The 17,210-nt window shown below is 37.3% G+C and overlaps 1 protein-coding gene across 3 annotated transcripts in view; it reads left to right on the forward strand.

Annotated features, from left to right (window-relative positions):
* Positions 1-7,286, forward strand: part of SCAF8 (SR-related CTD associated factor 8) — an 86,961-nt gene extending 79,675 nt beyond the window's left edge. For all 3 annotated transcript variants that reach the window (XM_027551910.1, XM_027551912.1, XM_027551911.1), the window contains 3 exons: positions 608-676; positions 3,775-3,993; positions 5,178-7,286. In XM_027551910.1, coding sequence (XP_027407711.1) covers positions 608-676; positions 3,775-3,993; positions 5,178-6,625 — 1,736 coding nt within the window. In that variant the 3' untranslated portion in view covers positions 6,626-7,286. The remainder of the gene's footprint in view (positions 1-607; positions 677-3,774; positions 3,994-5,177) is intronic.
* Positions 7,287-17,210: the final 9,924 nt, after the last annotated feature.

A 17,210-nucleotide genomic window follows, 5' to 3' on the forward strand; every position in this document is an offset into this window, starting at 1 on the left:
GCATTCACTTGTTGAAAATCATATTTTTTTCCCCATTATTTTTAGCCACTTTTTCTAATGGAATATAATGATAGCTCTGTATTTTAAAAATACAGAGAAGCAGGTTTATAGTTGGATCATGTGATATTATTTTTATTAAGGTTTGTTTCAGTGCTAAAAACAGAATCTATATATATATCAGAGAGATACAGGAGCACATTTTACAGGTGACATTATTGCACATAATATTACAGCAGCTTGAAATACAGTGCTTAACTCCCCCTCATGCAGTCATCAAGCTAACATAGAAACAGACTGCCTGGCTTGAATTAATGTTTGATTTGAGAGTATCACAGCGCGTGCCACAGGATTTAGATGAATGAGTAAACAAATAGTATATGTTCATGACAGGGATCTCTGTGCTTTTACTTTTTAGCCTACTGAGTGTCAAATAAGGTTGTGTGTATAAAAATAATTATTTAAATGGAAAATATATTCATAAATATGAGGTTGTAGTAAGGATTATATAATGAATGTAGAATTTCATTTATAGCTATTGAAATCTTTGATTTAAAAGAAAGTAACTTTTTTGTTATTTTATTTTTGGTCTTTTTTTTCCCCCATGCAGGTTTCATGCCTCCTCCAGTTCCACCCCCTGTTGTACCACCACCTACTATCCCACCAGTAGTACCAACATGTGAGTTTTCTACATTAAAAATTATGTGTTGGTTCTCATTCCTGTGAATTATTAATTTTTTTATTCTGAAAGTTGTCAGATAGTTGCATTTTTTTGGTTTTTTGGGTTAAATGATTTCTGACAAATCAGCAGTATTCTATGACAGTCCAGATTTGCTCTATTGTATCAAGATTTTTTATAATTGTTTTATTTTAATCAAAAGTTCTCATTGTTTTTTTGTTTTGTTTTATGTATAAAATGTCTTAATCTGGAGCAGCTCCACCCACATTCCCTTTTTAAAAATCCTTCATGTCTTTGACTTGTTGAAAAGTAGTTCATTTTTATGTGCCTGTGTGCTCAGTAGCTTTAGTCGTGTCCAGCTCTTTTCAGCCCTATGGACTGTAGCCCACCAGGCTCCTCTCTCCAAGGGATTCTCCAGGCAACAGTCTGGAGTGGGTTGCCATACCCTGTTCCAGGGGCCTTTCTGACCCAGGGATTGAACCCCATCTCTTACATCTCCACATTGGCAGGCAGATTGTTTACCACCAGCAGCACCTTGGAATTCCTCCCTTCTCTATATAGGATCCCAAATAATGGATTTGGGTTTTTTGCTTCTTTGTGGTATCGAATTTGTTATTTTGTCTTCTTGAACCTCCTGCAGATAGAAAGTTTTTAGCACCATAGGCTTGTTTAGAACATGCTTCAACTTTTTTGGTAAGAAAACTTAACAAGTGGGGTTCTGTGGACTTGATATCACTTCACATCAAGAGCCATGCATGCAGTGCCTTCTTGTTCATGTTAAATGATGTCAGAATGGGTCAGAGCATTCAGATGGTGGAACCTGGTCATTAAAAGTCGCCTTTCACATTGTCGTCTGATGCTTTCATCCTTTGATTATTATTGCCAGAATCTACCTTTTATTAGTTGCAAAGTGATCTTCTAAATTTTATGATCCCTTCCACATTTCTTAGCAAGAATTTGTTCTGTAAATTATATTTCATTACCTTGAAGGACAGGAGACCCAGGGTAGATGCTAAATTCTTTACTGCAAGTGCCATCTTTCAGAGTAACGAATTCTATTATCCGTGATACCCAGTGGCTGAAGGTAGGGGAGAATTTCTCTTATTTCTTCTCTACTCCCTTCCCTCTATGTGTTCCCCCTGCGTTTTTAGTAACATGTATGGATTCATGGATTTATGCTTTCAAATAGTTAAATTCACTTTTCTTTTTGAAGTTGTTTGTTCATCTTTGTACAATGAGACCTTTCATGTTACTGCTCTATCCTTTTGGGATGACTGTTATCAGTTTTGGGGAGCTTCTTAGCTTTTTGGCATAATATTGGACCAAAGGACTTTATTGTAAAGAGAGTATATTATAGAGCCTACCTTTTGATATTGTAACTCATTTTTATTATATTTTTAAACTCCTTTTTCTCCTGGTGCTGTTAGACAACACGAGGATCCTTTTTATGTTACTGTTGATTAATTAGGAAGAACTGTTCATTTTTTCTGAAAATTAGAAAAATGTTCAGAAGCCATTTCTGAATTCACTGTTTACAGAGACTTATCCTACTTACTTAAGAGCCCCTCTACCAAGTTTACTTCTCCTTATTTTAATTATTTTGGAAAATCTGGGATCAATTAAAGGAAAAAAAGAAATACCATGTGTGCCAGATACTCACCTGATTGTTCACACTGTCTCATTTAATTCTCACAATTCCCATATGGGATCTCAGGTCATTTTTTCCCTGTTTTACAGCTTTGTTCTATGTTAACGGTTTGTCTAGGTAGTCTGGAGTTAAATGTGAGGATAAAACATTTTTTAGAATCCCAGAGTACATGACTAAATAGTGTTGTGACATAAATTTGACTAGAATTTCTAATTGTTCAATTGTAATTTTAATATTCCTCTAGCTTAGTTTTTAACATACACGTGACATATAAACAGGACATTTCTACCCATTCTTTAAAACGAAATCTTTGTACCTTTTTATTTGTAGTTCTAATCTGATGAGTTTCTAACCTCATTTGACGAAAAGTAGTGAATGTAAAAGACCCTAGTACTTAGAATTTCTAGAGAATTGGGCAGGTTTTCACTCTCATTTGTTCGTCTTTGTATTTACACCAATCATTTCTGTACATTTAGATAGTCGCGTACTGACATCCGTGAAAAATTACTAGGTTTTGTTTTCATTGATTCACTTTTGGCTGTGCTGGGTCTTCCTTCATTGCTGAATGAGCGTTTCTCTAGTTGTGGCAATACTCTCTAGTTCTCGTAGGTGGACTTCTTGTTGCAGTGGCATCTCTCGTTGCAGAGGACAGGCTCGCGGGCTGTAGAGCACAGGCTCAAATAGTTGTGGTGTACAGGCTTAGTTGCTCCATGGCATGTGGGATCTTCCTGGATCAGGGATTGAACCAGTGTCTCCTGCATTGGCAGGTGGATTCTTTACCATTGAGCCACGAGGGAAGCCCCATCTTTGAAAAATTATGATTTTAAGTGTGGGTCCTTCTCTACTAAATATTTCTAAAATATTTTTAGAAATTTCTTTTTTTTAGAACCTATTTTTTTAAAAGAGGTTTCTAAGTATAATTTAGCCTCTTCATGGTGTCTTATTTATCATTTTGAGTATCAGTTACTATATTTATAATGTGCTGGGTAATACAGTTCAGTTCAGTCACTTAGTCATGTCCAACTCTTTGCAACCTCACGGACTGCAGTGCGCCAGGTTTCCCTGTCTATCACCAACTCCCAGAGCTTGCTCAAACTCATGTCCATTGAGTTGGTGATGCCATCCAACCATCTCATCCTCTATTGTCCCCTTCTCCTCCTGACTTCAATCTTTCCCAGCATCAGCGTCTTTTCCAGTGATACAGAGATGCCATTAAATGAAACACTCAGGCTCCCAGAGGTTAGTTTTCATCATAAATGAAATAAAGGGACCAGAAGAGAATTCACATAATGTCATGTCAACTGAGCAGTCTCACCATATAATTGGGAGAAGAGGCTAGGAGGTGATTTAAAACTTCAAGACCAGTGTTCGTCATGCTTAATATTTTAACTTGGCACATTAATTGATTAGCTAATTAAATCTGAACTGTATATTCTCCTTCTTTAAACAGCTTTAGTGCAGCCGCCATTATCTATGACTCCAGAAACTGTGAAAGATGTTGGATTTGGTAGCCTTGTTTTACCAGGTGGTTCTGTTGCCAGCAGTCTTGCTACTGCCACTCTACCAGCTGGAAATGTTTTTAATCCTCCAACGAAACAAGCAGAGCCTGAAGAAAAAGTACCTCATCTTATTGATCACCAGATTTCTTCTGCAGAAAACACCAGATCAGGTAAAAAAAAAAAAAAGTAAAAAGAAATTCCCAGAAAGACATAGTTAAATCATAAGTACTACTTCTCTGTATTGGTGTTTAATTCTGAGGTGTCATGCATATGTAACCGATTCAGTGCATGGATATTGCAGCTTTTAAAAAAAGAAAAAAAAACACTGTCCCCTAAAATTTCTATTAAAAACAAATTTGGCATTCTATTCAGGATAGTATATATTTTGACACCTTTTTGTTAAGACTTCTCAGTTTTTTTGGCCTATTGGGACTTTTTTAATGTGTTGTTATCAAAATAAGATTGCACAAAATATGTATACCAACAGAAAGATTAAAACAAACCAAAGGTATAGCTTCTATCAGATATTCAGCTAGGTCTAGAAGATAAGTGTGTTGTTTGAAAGCGGCAAGTCTTTTTTCTTTTTAATGACATTACTGTTAGAAATGCTTTTGTTAAATAAAGGTGGAGGATTGATATAAAACCTGATGTTTTAGTTTAACTTAAAAAGATATTATATAAAGATTTTAGGTAAGAGGTCCACTTTGTTTTCATATTTAAATTTTACTATGTGTGGTATTTATAATTTTAGCTTTAATTTTTATTTAATATCTGGTATACCTTGATTCTTGGGGAGATACAAGTAGCTGACTACTGGAAATTATAGCATGAATAATTATAAATAAAGTAAGTCTTCTGTATACAAATGAGTTCTGTTCTGAGAGCACGTTTGTAAGTCCAACAAAAGTTAGCCTAGGTACCCAACCAGCACCATTGGCTACATAGTACTGTACTGTAATAGGTTTATAATACTTTGTACACAAATAATACATAAAAAGTAAACACTGAAAATGTTTTTAATCTTACAGTACAGTACCTTGAAAAGTACAATAGTACAGCATAACAGCTGGCCGACAGGGGCTGGCTTGAGTGAACAGGCAAGAAGCGTTACTGCCTAGAGGAGGATGGAGGGATAGTGCTGCCCTCTGTATGCAGCACTGGGCATTCAGGTACACGGGGGTGCATGCAGGTGACCATGCTAGACGTGTGAATGAACCTAGTGACTGGGCGTGAACACACGTTGACATCTTTGAAAGTTCCCACCTTAAAGGTTCGTATGTAGGGGACTGAAGTGTATCATTTCTTTTTCACACCAGGGTGATTGATTATGTTATTGTTTTCCTTTCCATTTTAGTGATTCCAAATGATATTTCAAGTGGCCCTGCGATTTTAGGACAGCCGCCAAATGTGACAAGCAATTCTGGAATTCTGGGAGTCCAAAGACCAAACGTATCCAGTAATAATGAAATTCTTGGAGTCCGGCCATCTAACGTTTCCAGTAGTTCTGGGATTATTGGACCCCAGCCACCAAATATTCTAAATAACTCTGGAATTTTGGGATTACAGCCACCAAATGTGTCAAGTAGTTCTGGACTTTTGGGAGTGCTCCCCCCAAATATGCCTAATAATTCCGGACTTATCGGAGTACAGCCACCTGGTATCCCAAGTACTTCTGGGCTTTTGGGAACACAACCACCAGCTGGGCCTCAAAACTTACCCCCTTTAAATCTTCCTAATCAAAGGATGCCTGCAATGCCAATGTTAGACATTCGTCCAGGACTGATCCCACAGACGCCTGGACCACGATTCCCTTTAATACAGCCTGGAATTCCACCCCAGCGGGGACTCCCTCCCCCAGCAGTACTTGATTCAGCTCTGCATCCACCACCCCGTGGTCCTTTTCCTCCAGGAGATATTTTTAGTCCACCTGAAAGACCTTTTCTAGTTCCTGGAAGACAAAATGTAGACAATGTTCCTAACCCAGAGAAAAGGATACCACTTGGGAATGATAACATTCAGCAGGAAGGTGACAGAGATTACCGGTTTCCTCCCATTGAACCCAGGGAAGCCATCAGTAGACCTCCCCCGGTGGATGTTAGGGATGTGGTTGGACGACCTGTTGATCCACGAGAAGGTCCTGGAAGGCCTCCGTTAGACGCTAGAGATCATTTTGGAAGACCTCCTGTAGATATCAGGGAGAATCTCGTGAGGCCAGGCATAGATCATCTTGGCCGAAGAGACCACTTTGGCTTTAATCCAGAGAAGCCCTGGGGGCCCAGAGATTTTGATGAGCGAGAGCATCGAGTTCTACCTGTCTATGGCGGTCCGAAAGGCTTACATGAAGAAAGAGGTAGATTTCGGTCTGGAAACTACCGGTTTGATCCTCGAAGTGGTCCTTGGAACAGAGGATTCGGACAAGAGGTTCACAGAGATTTTGATGACCGCAGAAGACCCTGGGAGAGGCAGAGGGACAGGGATGACAGAGATTTTGATTTCTGCAGAGAAATGAATGGGAATCGTCTTGGACGAGATAGAATTCAGAACACCTGGATCCCGCCTCCTCATGCTCGGGTTTTTGAGTTTTTTGAAGGGGCCACTTCTCAACGAAAAGGTGATAACGTGCCTCAGGTTAATGGTGAAAACACTGAGAGACACGCCCAGCCACCGCCTTTGCCAGCGCAGAGTGATCCTGAACTGTATGAGAAACTGGCCTCCTCAAGTGAGGTAAACAAGAAGAGTGACACAGTTGCTGATGTAGAGAGTGAACCAGTGGTAGAAAGCACAGAAACTGAGGGGACATAATCATCACTCAGTAGGTAAAAGATACATTTTGTAAAGTTGTCATCTCTCTGTAATAGATTAATGGCTGACCGGACCATAGTTGCTCACTTTCGTCCGCCAGAATTAAGTTAATCTGATGTTCATGTGCACCTTTCTCTTAAAATAATTGTACAACTGACTTGTATAGACATTGTTCTTAATATGAACATGGTAGGTAAACATTTTTTTATTTTTCTGATAAAATATAAATGTTGCCCCCTGATTCTTTTAACTTCAAGGAAACGAATAACAGCTTGTCAGAGACTTCCTATGGAAGAAAGAATTTTTTTTAGATACTACCATTAGGTTGGATATGGTAATAGATATATTTCAGAATAGCAAGTGATGGTATATCTTACCCATATCTTTAGGCTGCTGCAGAATTTTAAGGTAATAGACAAAGCTGTGATATTTTATGCAAAGACTGGCTCTAAATATTTGAGGAGCACAATACAGAGATTTTAAAAAGTGATTTTGTAAAATCTACACTCTGGTCTCTGTTTCTCCAAAGTAAGTGTTTGTCATTTGTTCCTCATACTGCAGTGAGTTCAAAAGAAAAAGAAAACAACATCAATATTAAAGTACGTTTCAATGTTGGGTGAACTTTGTTTTTAGATGCCAATAAAACTTCTTTGTTTGATAACAGTGTTCTAGGAATTGTATTTTTTTAACCTACAAATTCTTAAAACCATGAATCATTGGCAGCATGTGCTTAGTTGTTGCAGAAGTTTTCTATTACTCTTAGTAACAACAAAGAACCATGTGTGGAAAAAGCATGTACTTTGATATAAAAAAATCATGCAGTCTCATTAGTATATGTGTAATACCTGTGCATTTTTATTCTGTAAGTCATATGTAGATTTTTCTGTTTCTCTGTATGTCTGTTTCATGCACATACAGAGAAAAATAGAAAGTTGATAGTTCAGATAATAAAATATTCTTTAAAACTAGGTAGAAAATCAGAGAAATTTGGCTGACATTGCTCATAGTTACAGCTCCTAGCCTCTATGATGGTAAAATAAGAAATATTGTAAAGAGATAACACTGACAGTATGGCAGTTCTTTTTTAGTACAGTGAAGCATGAAGTCAGATTTAGCATGGAGCCGAATTTCACCTAAATGCTTGCATTGCTTTCTTTCACATTATATTTGCTATTCTGCATAGATAGTGCTTGTACTTACTGATACTTACTGGTCACTTGCCTAAAGTGAATTCCTTAATTGCACAAAATGTAGAGTTGTGGGTGTTGATGGATTTAAAAACATTCATTTGTATTCCAGAAACAGTGTGTCCATCATGGGTTTTGTAGGCTCTGGGTGACACTGTTTCAGATTAGCCTCCAAGGTAAACCCGAGTAGCAGAAAAATTGGGGATTAGTTTCCTGTTATATTTATTATTATTTGCTTTTGCATTTCATTTATTTGCTGATTGTTTCTCCTTTGGGTTTTACATATATACACACATATATAAAACCATTGGTGTTTTTTTGTTTCTAATGAAGGCTTTCATTTGGTCCTGTGAATAGTCATTTGTTTCCTCTTCCGATAATTCATCATTGGTTTTATCTAAAATTCTTCAGTTATGCTTGTCAAGCTTCCCCCAGAAATGATAGCCAGACACCAGCCATTTAAAATTGGGTGGTTTTGCTTACCTCTTGTGATCTAGAGATCCTTAAGGTTCCTCACCAGAAATATTCTTTTCTTCTTACATGTTCTGAAATAGAAATAGTATGTTATTTATTTTGTTTTTTTGGAAAAGTAGATGAGAATGGAAATCTGATGTTTATTTCTAAGGTCATTGAATTCAGTCCAGTAATTTGAGTTGGTTTCCTGTCATTTCCTTGGGGTAGTGGGGAGAACTGACACTGGTACAAAGTTTTAATGTTCTGGAAAGATTTGTCTTGCCCTTAAGGAAATTATATTAAGTGGAATTTCTTTCAAACTGCTCAGTACTTTGGTTGCATTTATCATTATTAAAATTGACATTGTATTAAGTAGCCACAAAAAAAGTGAGACTTTTCAGTGAATTTTGATCCCAAGCTTTTTTCACCCTTGGGCTTTCATGTGCAAACTTGAAAACAAAATGTGTACAAGTATTGCCCTGGCTTGAAGATTCTGATGGTGGAAGTTTGCTGATCAGCTGTCAGTACTGTTATCTTCGAGACCCATCTTGAAAGTGTGCGACACTCTTAAAACAGCTGAAAAACATTTATGTCTAGTTATGCTCACTTTATCTTTTATTGTCGTGTAATGTTTGAGTGAAAGGATAGTATTCATCCTGATACCAAATTTCCAAAACTGATACTTTCACTGTTTTTTTTAAGGTGATGGAGAGAAAAGTTAATTGTCTTACTTTGCTAAATTTGACTTAAGACCTATCACATTTTTGACCCTTTTGTTCACAGTACTGCTGTCACTAGAATGCTAGCAATTCGAAACGGGCAAGGAGTAACCTAAATATTTCAGTAAAATAGTTTGAACTGCCACAGGCAGTAATTACGTCAGACATGAGGTCACATAGTTTTTATTTGTGATAGAGAATGATACGGCTTCCTGTGGTGTTAGTAGATTGCAACATTAATAGATATTCATCTTTAAATTTTCGTCTTTAAACATTCCATTGAACATTGGCTTCTGTTAGCATGAATGCATATACTGCACTTTGATCATCTCTGTTGTAGGTAGAAACTTCTTTTAGAGCAGGTAGTCTTTATAGCTTATCATCAGTGAAATGTTACTTTAATTTTATTTCATTGTATAGGGTGGACAGAAGACTAGGAAAGCATTGTAAGATGGAATAGTATAAAGTTGCTTGTTTAAAACTCTGGAAATCACTTCCTATAATAATTAATGTAGTTATTATTTAAGCTATACATTCTTACCAGGGCAGTTTCCTTTGTTCTGATAATTTAGTTGCTTCCACAAATTTGTTGGCCATTTTTCACTCAAACAAAATACAGCTTTATGGAGTGACACATTTGGGATTGTTTTGGGAATGGGGCAGTTTCGTTACATTTAAAAAGAATAAGTTGCCTCTTTTAACTAGTTTTAAATAAACACTAGTTCATCAGATCTAAGGTGCCATTAATTGTAAGAAACACCATTCAAAAATTTAAAAATGCTCCCAATATGACATGTCAGTGATTATAAGATGCATTCGTAATTCAGGAATGTCAAATGTAAAACGGGTCTTAGAATCAAAGAAATACGGTATTTCTTTGGTATGTGTATATATATATATATGGAATATATATGTGTGTGTGTATATATATTCTTTTACTCATTAATGATTTAGGAAAATTTTTGATTTTTTTGTCATTGTATATATTTTAGATGGGCACAACATTTAGTGAAAAAATTTAACATTCAGTTAAAAATAACTTTGTTATACCTTATGTGCCTTCATCATTATTATTGGGTGCTATGTTAATAAAATGTTTTAAGGGCTTTTAACTCTTTCAAAGAAAAGCATTAACATATTACTCTTTAAATATAGGAGAGGAGAGCAAGTGTATGTTCATTTTTAAGATAGGCAAAATAAATTAAAATTATGTAAGCAATCTTAAATACTACAGTGTGGCAGAGAATTATAAATGTTTCCTTAATTGATAATGCTGTGGTTTTATAGGAAACATATTTTAAACCATAAGTAGGCTCTAAATAATTTATTTTCTACTAATGAAAAGTCAGGTTACTACATTTTTTAATGGGGGATTTAAAAACAAGATACCTTGATGCAAACTTTCTGGAACTAGAATTTAAAATTAATGGCCCAGATGGTTTTCTTTGGGGGGCATACTTTAAATAGAGGGCATGGGTACTGAAAGCTGTTTGAAATGCACTTTCTCTGTGGCTCTTAGCCAGGAAATGTGTGACAGAGTCGCCTGTGGAGCTCTTTGAAAATACGGGGTTGAGGGGTGGTCACTGCAGACTTACTAATGCAGAATCTCCTGGGGAGATACATGTTTATACACATACACAAAGACACACACACACCTTCCATGTATTACCACTTTAGATATGTTAAAATCTGTAAACACTTAATGTACCATACACTTGAGATTTTTAAGGTTTTGTTTTTTTTTTAAAGTAAAACAGTGATACAGAGTTTTTACTGTTTCAATAAAGTATATACTTAATTGTGGTAATTGGTATTGGCGGGTGAATAAAGTCCATCATCACAAATGTTTTACATTCGAGTTAATCTAAAAATGAACTATAGCAAGGGATGGAAGGAAGTATATAGGAGATGGTTTTATAAGAAGTATTTTTGACTCAACTGAAACCTTGGTATAGGATACCTCTAGATACCATGTAATTAAATGCTTTGCTTATAGAAAGTGCCCCTTTGGAACAAAAGTCCTGGTCTTATCAGGGAATAGGAGAAAGGTTTCTGGTAGGACTACTTAGACGTGGGTTGCACATCAAAAGCTAATGCGATCCAGTGCTTTGTTTTGGCATGAGCTTTGCTCATTTTTCTTCCCTCTATTCACCAGGAGGCTCTTTGCCTCGTATGGACACTTGGAATCACTCTGCCTTGTTCTAGTCAAAATGCAGAACAGATATTCCAAGTAATTTATAAAAAATACATGCAGGGTGTCACAGGGTGAAATGGTGCTCGTGGGCTAACTTTAGATTGTGTGAGAAGCATTAGGTGCTTCAGGCAGTAGGATGACCTACTGTCTGAGAAGCCAGAACCCTGGAGGTGGTGGAGTGCGCTCTTGGAACTCGTGACCTTGGGCCCTTAGTTCAGTGAGAATAGAGGGGTTCGTTTCATGAGCATATTGAACTTACACAGCAGTGGCAGGATGTAGAACTTGGCTGGCCTGTGATGCTTGTCCTTGCACCACTATCTCACATACACACCACACCCTTACACCAGCCACGGGCTGCTATCACTGTTTCGTCTTATTTTCTCTGCCTTTCTCAGAATTCTTATCCTTCTCATAGTGCCTCCCATCCTCCTTTTTAACCCATCATTCCAAGCAGAGACTATCAGTTTGGGTTTGTCTGTTGAAAGCAGTTTGCTGCTCCTTTGCTTAGTGATTTCTAAGGTCATTTCCAGCATTTAAATACCTTGAGTCATTAAGTTTTGTCTTCTGTAAAAGACTAGCTGAGGAAGCAGGCTGGACAGAGAGAAAGGCTAATAATATTGGAACACTTTTGAAGAGAACACAGTTCTTACTACCTTTAGGTTTTTGTAACTGGCTTTTAATGTTTCTAGATGTCTGTCTTTGGCCAAGTGATTGCATCTCTCTCAGCATCATTTCTTAACAGCTAGCCTGCAGGCTGTCTTGTTTTTTTTTTTAAGTTGATAATATTAGGTAATATTTAATAGATATATACCATGTGACAAGAACCGGGGTGATTTTATTAGCGTCATAATGTAATTCTCATTGACAGTCCAATGAGGTATTTGTTATTTTAATATCTCTTACAAAAGAGAGGCACAGATTTAATATCCTAAGATCTCACAGCTCGCAAATGTTTCAGCAAAGATTGAAACCCAAGTCTGTCAGATTAAAAACTTAACCACTTAATAAAGTGCCAGACACATGCGGCAGAGGCTCACCAACTATTAGTTCCTCTTCTCTTTAGAAAAGGCAGATAAATTTGGTGCAGAGGAATGTAAACTTGAACAGCCCTACCAGGCTTATCCTTAAGTAGGGAAAGGCTGCAGGGAAGCACTCAGCTGGTGTTTGCGTTGTTCAAGTGTCTGTGGCGCTTTCTTCTCTTCCAGCGGCTGAAGGTTCACTTCAGGTTCATTTGCTTAGATTCTGCTTTCAGGATTTGTTTTTTTCCTGAAGTGGTACCATAGCATAATATTGTTAACTTTTAAGTAACTTGCTACTCCAGAGGCAGGTTTGTATTGCATTGATATTTAAGATTTCTTTTTGAAAGCACCTTTTCCCACAAATTAAATAAAATTTCAAAACTTTTTTATTTTAATGTTTTAATGTATGTAAAGCAGAACCAGTGATAGGTTGCAAATTTATATTTTAGGTTGTGGCTTTGGCAGCTCCTTTCTGAACTGTGCCAGTTATACACTGTATATTTAGCCAAAACTTAGTACTCAGTTTTCTTGTGTATAAAACTCCTAATTAGGAATATTTTGTGACTTGAAATAAATGAAATATGTAAAGTTAGTTTTAGACATATATAGTAAGCGTTCAGTGTTAGTCTTTTATTCACTTGAATTCATGTAGTCTAGAGGTTAGCTGTTGTCTTTGGTAGCAGTGGATAATTTGCAGTTATTTTACTTTCTTAGAATATATATAACCTGATTCTAGGTTTTCTTCAAGTCACTAAATTTGGATTCTTGTGAGGTTTAATCCACAGCACGTCATGGTGCTGGTCTTCGATGACCTTTTCCAGGCTTTGCTCATGTGGTTCTAAACACTGTGGCCATATTACTGCCTGATGCACACATCAGGGGAACATGCTTACCATGTCTGTGAATTATTCTCCTATTTCTACTAATCTTGCCAAAGTTAATTACCATTTTGCTTATGTTATTATTTGAAATAAAAAGTTCTTGCTTTTGAACAATTGATTTTTAGTGACATGAGTCTTGTGTTTATTACTGAAGTCGGGTCAGTTGGCACATTAGTAAGGATATTAGTAAAATCAGAAGACTTGTACTAAAAAATAAAATAATCTTTGAAAGTACAAAAGATAACTTAGGTAAGAATTGTTCTTTCCTTCTCTGGTGATTGAAACTGCTTTGAGCTTTTTAGATAGGCGAGGGTAGCATTTACCATCCTATAAAACTCTGAGATAATCACAGCATATAGCACTGTGGTCATACCCACCACAGGAAAGATTTAGAGATTTCTAAGTAGTGAAGCTATTGGGGCTTCATGTAGAAAAGCTTTTTTTTTTTTGTAGAATATGTATTTAACAATATATGAATTACAGCCTTTATTTTTTTTTAATCATATTACTTTCTGCATTGTTAGCCAAATAGTCTGTTGACCATATGTTAAAACTCCTTCTCATTACAGGGAGAAGGGTTTGAGAGTGGAGAGAGAAAAATTTTAACCTCTGTGTCATGGACATTCTGAATCATTTATCTTCAGAAACATACCATTCTGTAGGAGCCATTTCCCTTCTTTACAAATAAGCAAACTGAAGTCCCCAGTCACACAGCTTTTGATTTGTACAGGTATTTGAACTCAGGTTTTTGCTGACCAGGCAAAGCTGTGCTTTACTTTAAAAGATACTCTTGGACGTGTGCTAAGTCACTTTAGTTGCATCCAACTCTTCAAGACGCTATGGACTGTAGCCCCCTCAGGCTTCTCTGTCCATGAGATTCTCCAGTCAAGAATACTGGAGTTGGTTGCCATGCCCTCCTCCGGAGGACCTTCCCGACCCAGGGATCAAACCAACGTTACGTCTGCTGCATTGCACTTGGATTCTTTAGCACTAGCGCCACAGATTTTAATTTTAACACATGGTCTGTATAATGCCATAGAGCTGCTGTAACAACATACCAAAAAGTGTGTGACTTAGAACAACAGAAACGGAATCTCTAGATTCTGTTCTAGAGGCTAAAATCTGAAATCGAGCTGTTGGCAGGACTGTGCTCTCTCTGAACACTCTAGAGGAGAGCCTCTCTTGTCTCTTCCCAACTTGTGGAAGTTCTCAGCAGTCCTTGTCATTCTCAGCTTGTAGACGCATCACTTCAGTCTCTGCCTCTGTCGTCAAGTTGCTGTCTTCGATCACGTGTCTTCATATCACCTTCCTTTTATGTCTGTCTGTAAATTTTCTTCTTCAATTAGATACTAGTTATATTGGATTAGGGGCCCACCCTACTCCAGCATGACCTCTTCTTAACTAATGATATTTATAATGACTCTGTTTCCAAACAAGGTCCCATTCTGAGGTACTGGAGGTTGGAACTTACACATTTTGGGAGGACACATTTTGTTAACAGCCTATGACTGAATTCTGTGACTATTTAAGATCTAAGTAAATAAACCTTGGTGGCTCAGATGGTAAAGCATCTACTCCAATGCAGGAAACCCAAGTTCAGTCCCTGGGTTGGGAAGATCCCCTGGAGAAGGGAATGCTACCCACTCCAGTTTTCTTGCCTGGAGAATTCATGGACAGAGGAGCCTGGCAGGCTACAGTCCTTGATTTCCCAAAGAGTTGGAAACGACTGAGCGACTGACACTTCCACTTTCAAATAGACGTTGAATAGTTTAAAACATACTTAGGGAAAATAGTCATATTTTAGAGTGACGAAACACATCTTTATAGAATTTCATTGTTAAATATGATAGACACTGCCTAGCTTTTTAGGTGAATTTGTAATACCCATAATTTTATGTTTTTTAGTCATACTTGAACTAACATAACAAATCAGCAAAGAAGATCCAATAATATTAACATTATATAGCAAAGCATCTCCTGCAATTTTTTCTTGCACTTAAAATGATTCATGCTGACTTTTAAATATGAAGGTTTTTTTAGACTTTATTAAATATAGCTCACTGAAAATATGCAGTGTGTTTCATTTCTACTGTTTCTTTTTTATAGTATGTTAGTATTTTTTGTTTTGTCCAGATTTTCTGTTAAGCAAGCGATAATGACTATCATTTTGCTATTTCAGTGGTTTGTTAGAAATAGCTTTCTCATTTACCAAATAAGTTAGCAATTTGTTATTTTCATTTAGTAGTATAACCTTAATATATTTCTCTTTTTTTTCATATAATTATTCAGCAAAATCTTTGTTGAAAAACAGCTTTGTAGCTGACTGAATCCAAGTTGTCTGAATATATAGGTCTTTACTAAATAGGTCTTTTAACAGTGTTCCCTATGACTTGTGGACACTTGAACAGGCAATTCCCTGATTTTCATTTGAAGAGCACCAAAGCACTTAGAACACTGCCTGGCTTGTAGAGTACATTGGTGTTGGCTATTGTTATAATTGTCCAAAATGGCTGAGACTTTGTGCCTGTTAAGTCGCTTCAGTCATGTCTGACTCCGCAACGCTATGGACTGTAGCTGGCCAGGCTCCTCTGTCCGTGGGATTCTTCATTACAAGAATACTGGAGTGGGTTGCCATTTCCTCCTCCAGGAGAGCCGCTCAACCCAGGGAATCGAATTTCTTAACCTCTCCTGCATTGGAAAGCAGGATCTTTACCACTAGCACCACCTGAGAAACCCAATAGAGACTTTGGGGGCATGCAAATCAGTGGTTTATATTAATTGCAGATAATGAAGGGATAATTTATGCAGGTTTTGTGTTACAGCCCCATATCAGGGAGGGAATGGGTGAAGTTACAAGTTCTTGGAGCTTTAACGCTCCAGAGTTTTCCTGCCTCTAAAGCTTACTTAGTTATTCGAGCTGTATTTGTGTTTCTGGTCCAGTCTTGAAACACAGGAGGTCTGATTCACTAGGCCAGTGGCAGGCCTGCTGGCGCACCTGGCTCACCAATCAGGAAGTGATGGCGGTTTTCTAAGAACAGTTAGAAGGCTTCCTTTCTTTGGTGGTGGTTCTGTTGCTAAGTTCACGTGCGACTCTGTGACCCCACAGACTGCAGCACACTAGGTTTCTCTGCCCTTTCCCATCTCCCAGAGTTTGCTCAGATTCATGTCCGTTGAGTAGGTGATGCTGTCTAACCATCTCATCCTCTGCTGCCCTCTTATTTTGCCTTGAATCTTTCCCAGCATCAAAGTCTGTTCCAGTGAGTCAACTCTTTGCATCAGGTGGCCAAAGTACTGGAGCTTCATTTTCAGCATCTTTTGTTGATTGTCTAAATATGGGAAGGGATACAGAGACCAGGGAGAAACAGATAGACTAGAGTAGCCTTGGGGCAAGGTCCTGTTTGCCCATCAATACACACAACAGTATCTTCGAGCTATTCAGCAGATACTGAAACCCCTTCCAGGTGGGAGAAGTTAACAATGGTATGCAACCCACAAGCATGTAGAGCCCAGGCCAGTTAGACCTGTGTCCAGATAGGAAGAATTCAGTGGCTAAAAAGTGTTCCTGATTTTCTTATTCAATGAAGTAGAAACTCAAGTTTTAAGAGTAGATATTTTTTCATGAGACTTGAAAAAGGCTGATTAAGGTGAAAAAAAGATTTATACTTTTCCCATGAATGTATTCATACTAAAAAAATGTTGAGAATTCCTTGGCTGTCCAGTGGTTAACACTGTGCTTTCACTGCTGAGGGCAAGGGTTCGATCCCTGGTTGGACAACTAAGATCCCACAAGCCACACCATTCAGCCATTTGACCAAAAAAAAAAAAAAAAAAGTTGTTAATTGTGGAAATAAACGAATTAGCTTCTTAAAAATTGTGTGTGACTCAATCCATTATATGGGGAAACCACATTTAGAAAAATGATTTGAAAACATTTCTATTAGACCTCTTTGTATAATACTGAGAATTTTAAAAACACGTTTAGTGTTATTTTATCCCAAATGAAGTCTGTCAAATAAAATTTGAGATCTCAAAAGAGGTTATCTATTTGAGAGAAAGAAGTGAGGTTATTTTGGTCATTCATAGCAACCAGTTTAGGAAGACCTAGTAGGGATCTTGGTTTCGTTGGAAATCA

Source organism: Bos indicus x Bos taurus, chromosome 9 (assembly GCF_003369695.1).
Source record: "Bos indicus x Bos taurus breed Angus x Brahman F1 hybrid chromosome 9, Bos_hybrid_MaternalHap_v2.0, whole genome shotgun sequence".
Lineage (NCBI taxonomy): Eukaryota > Metazoa > Chordata > Mammalia > Artiodactyla > Bovidae > Bos > Bos indicus x Bos taurus.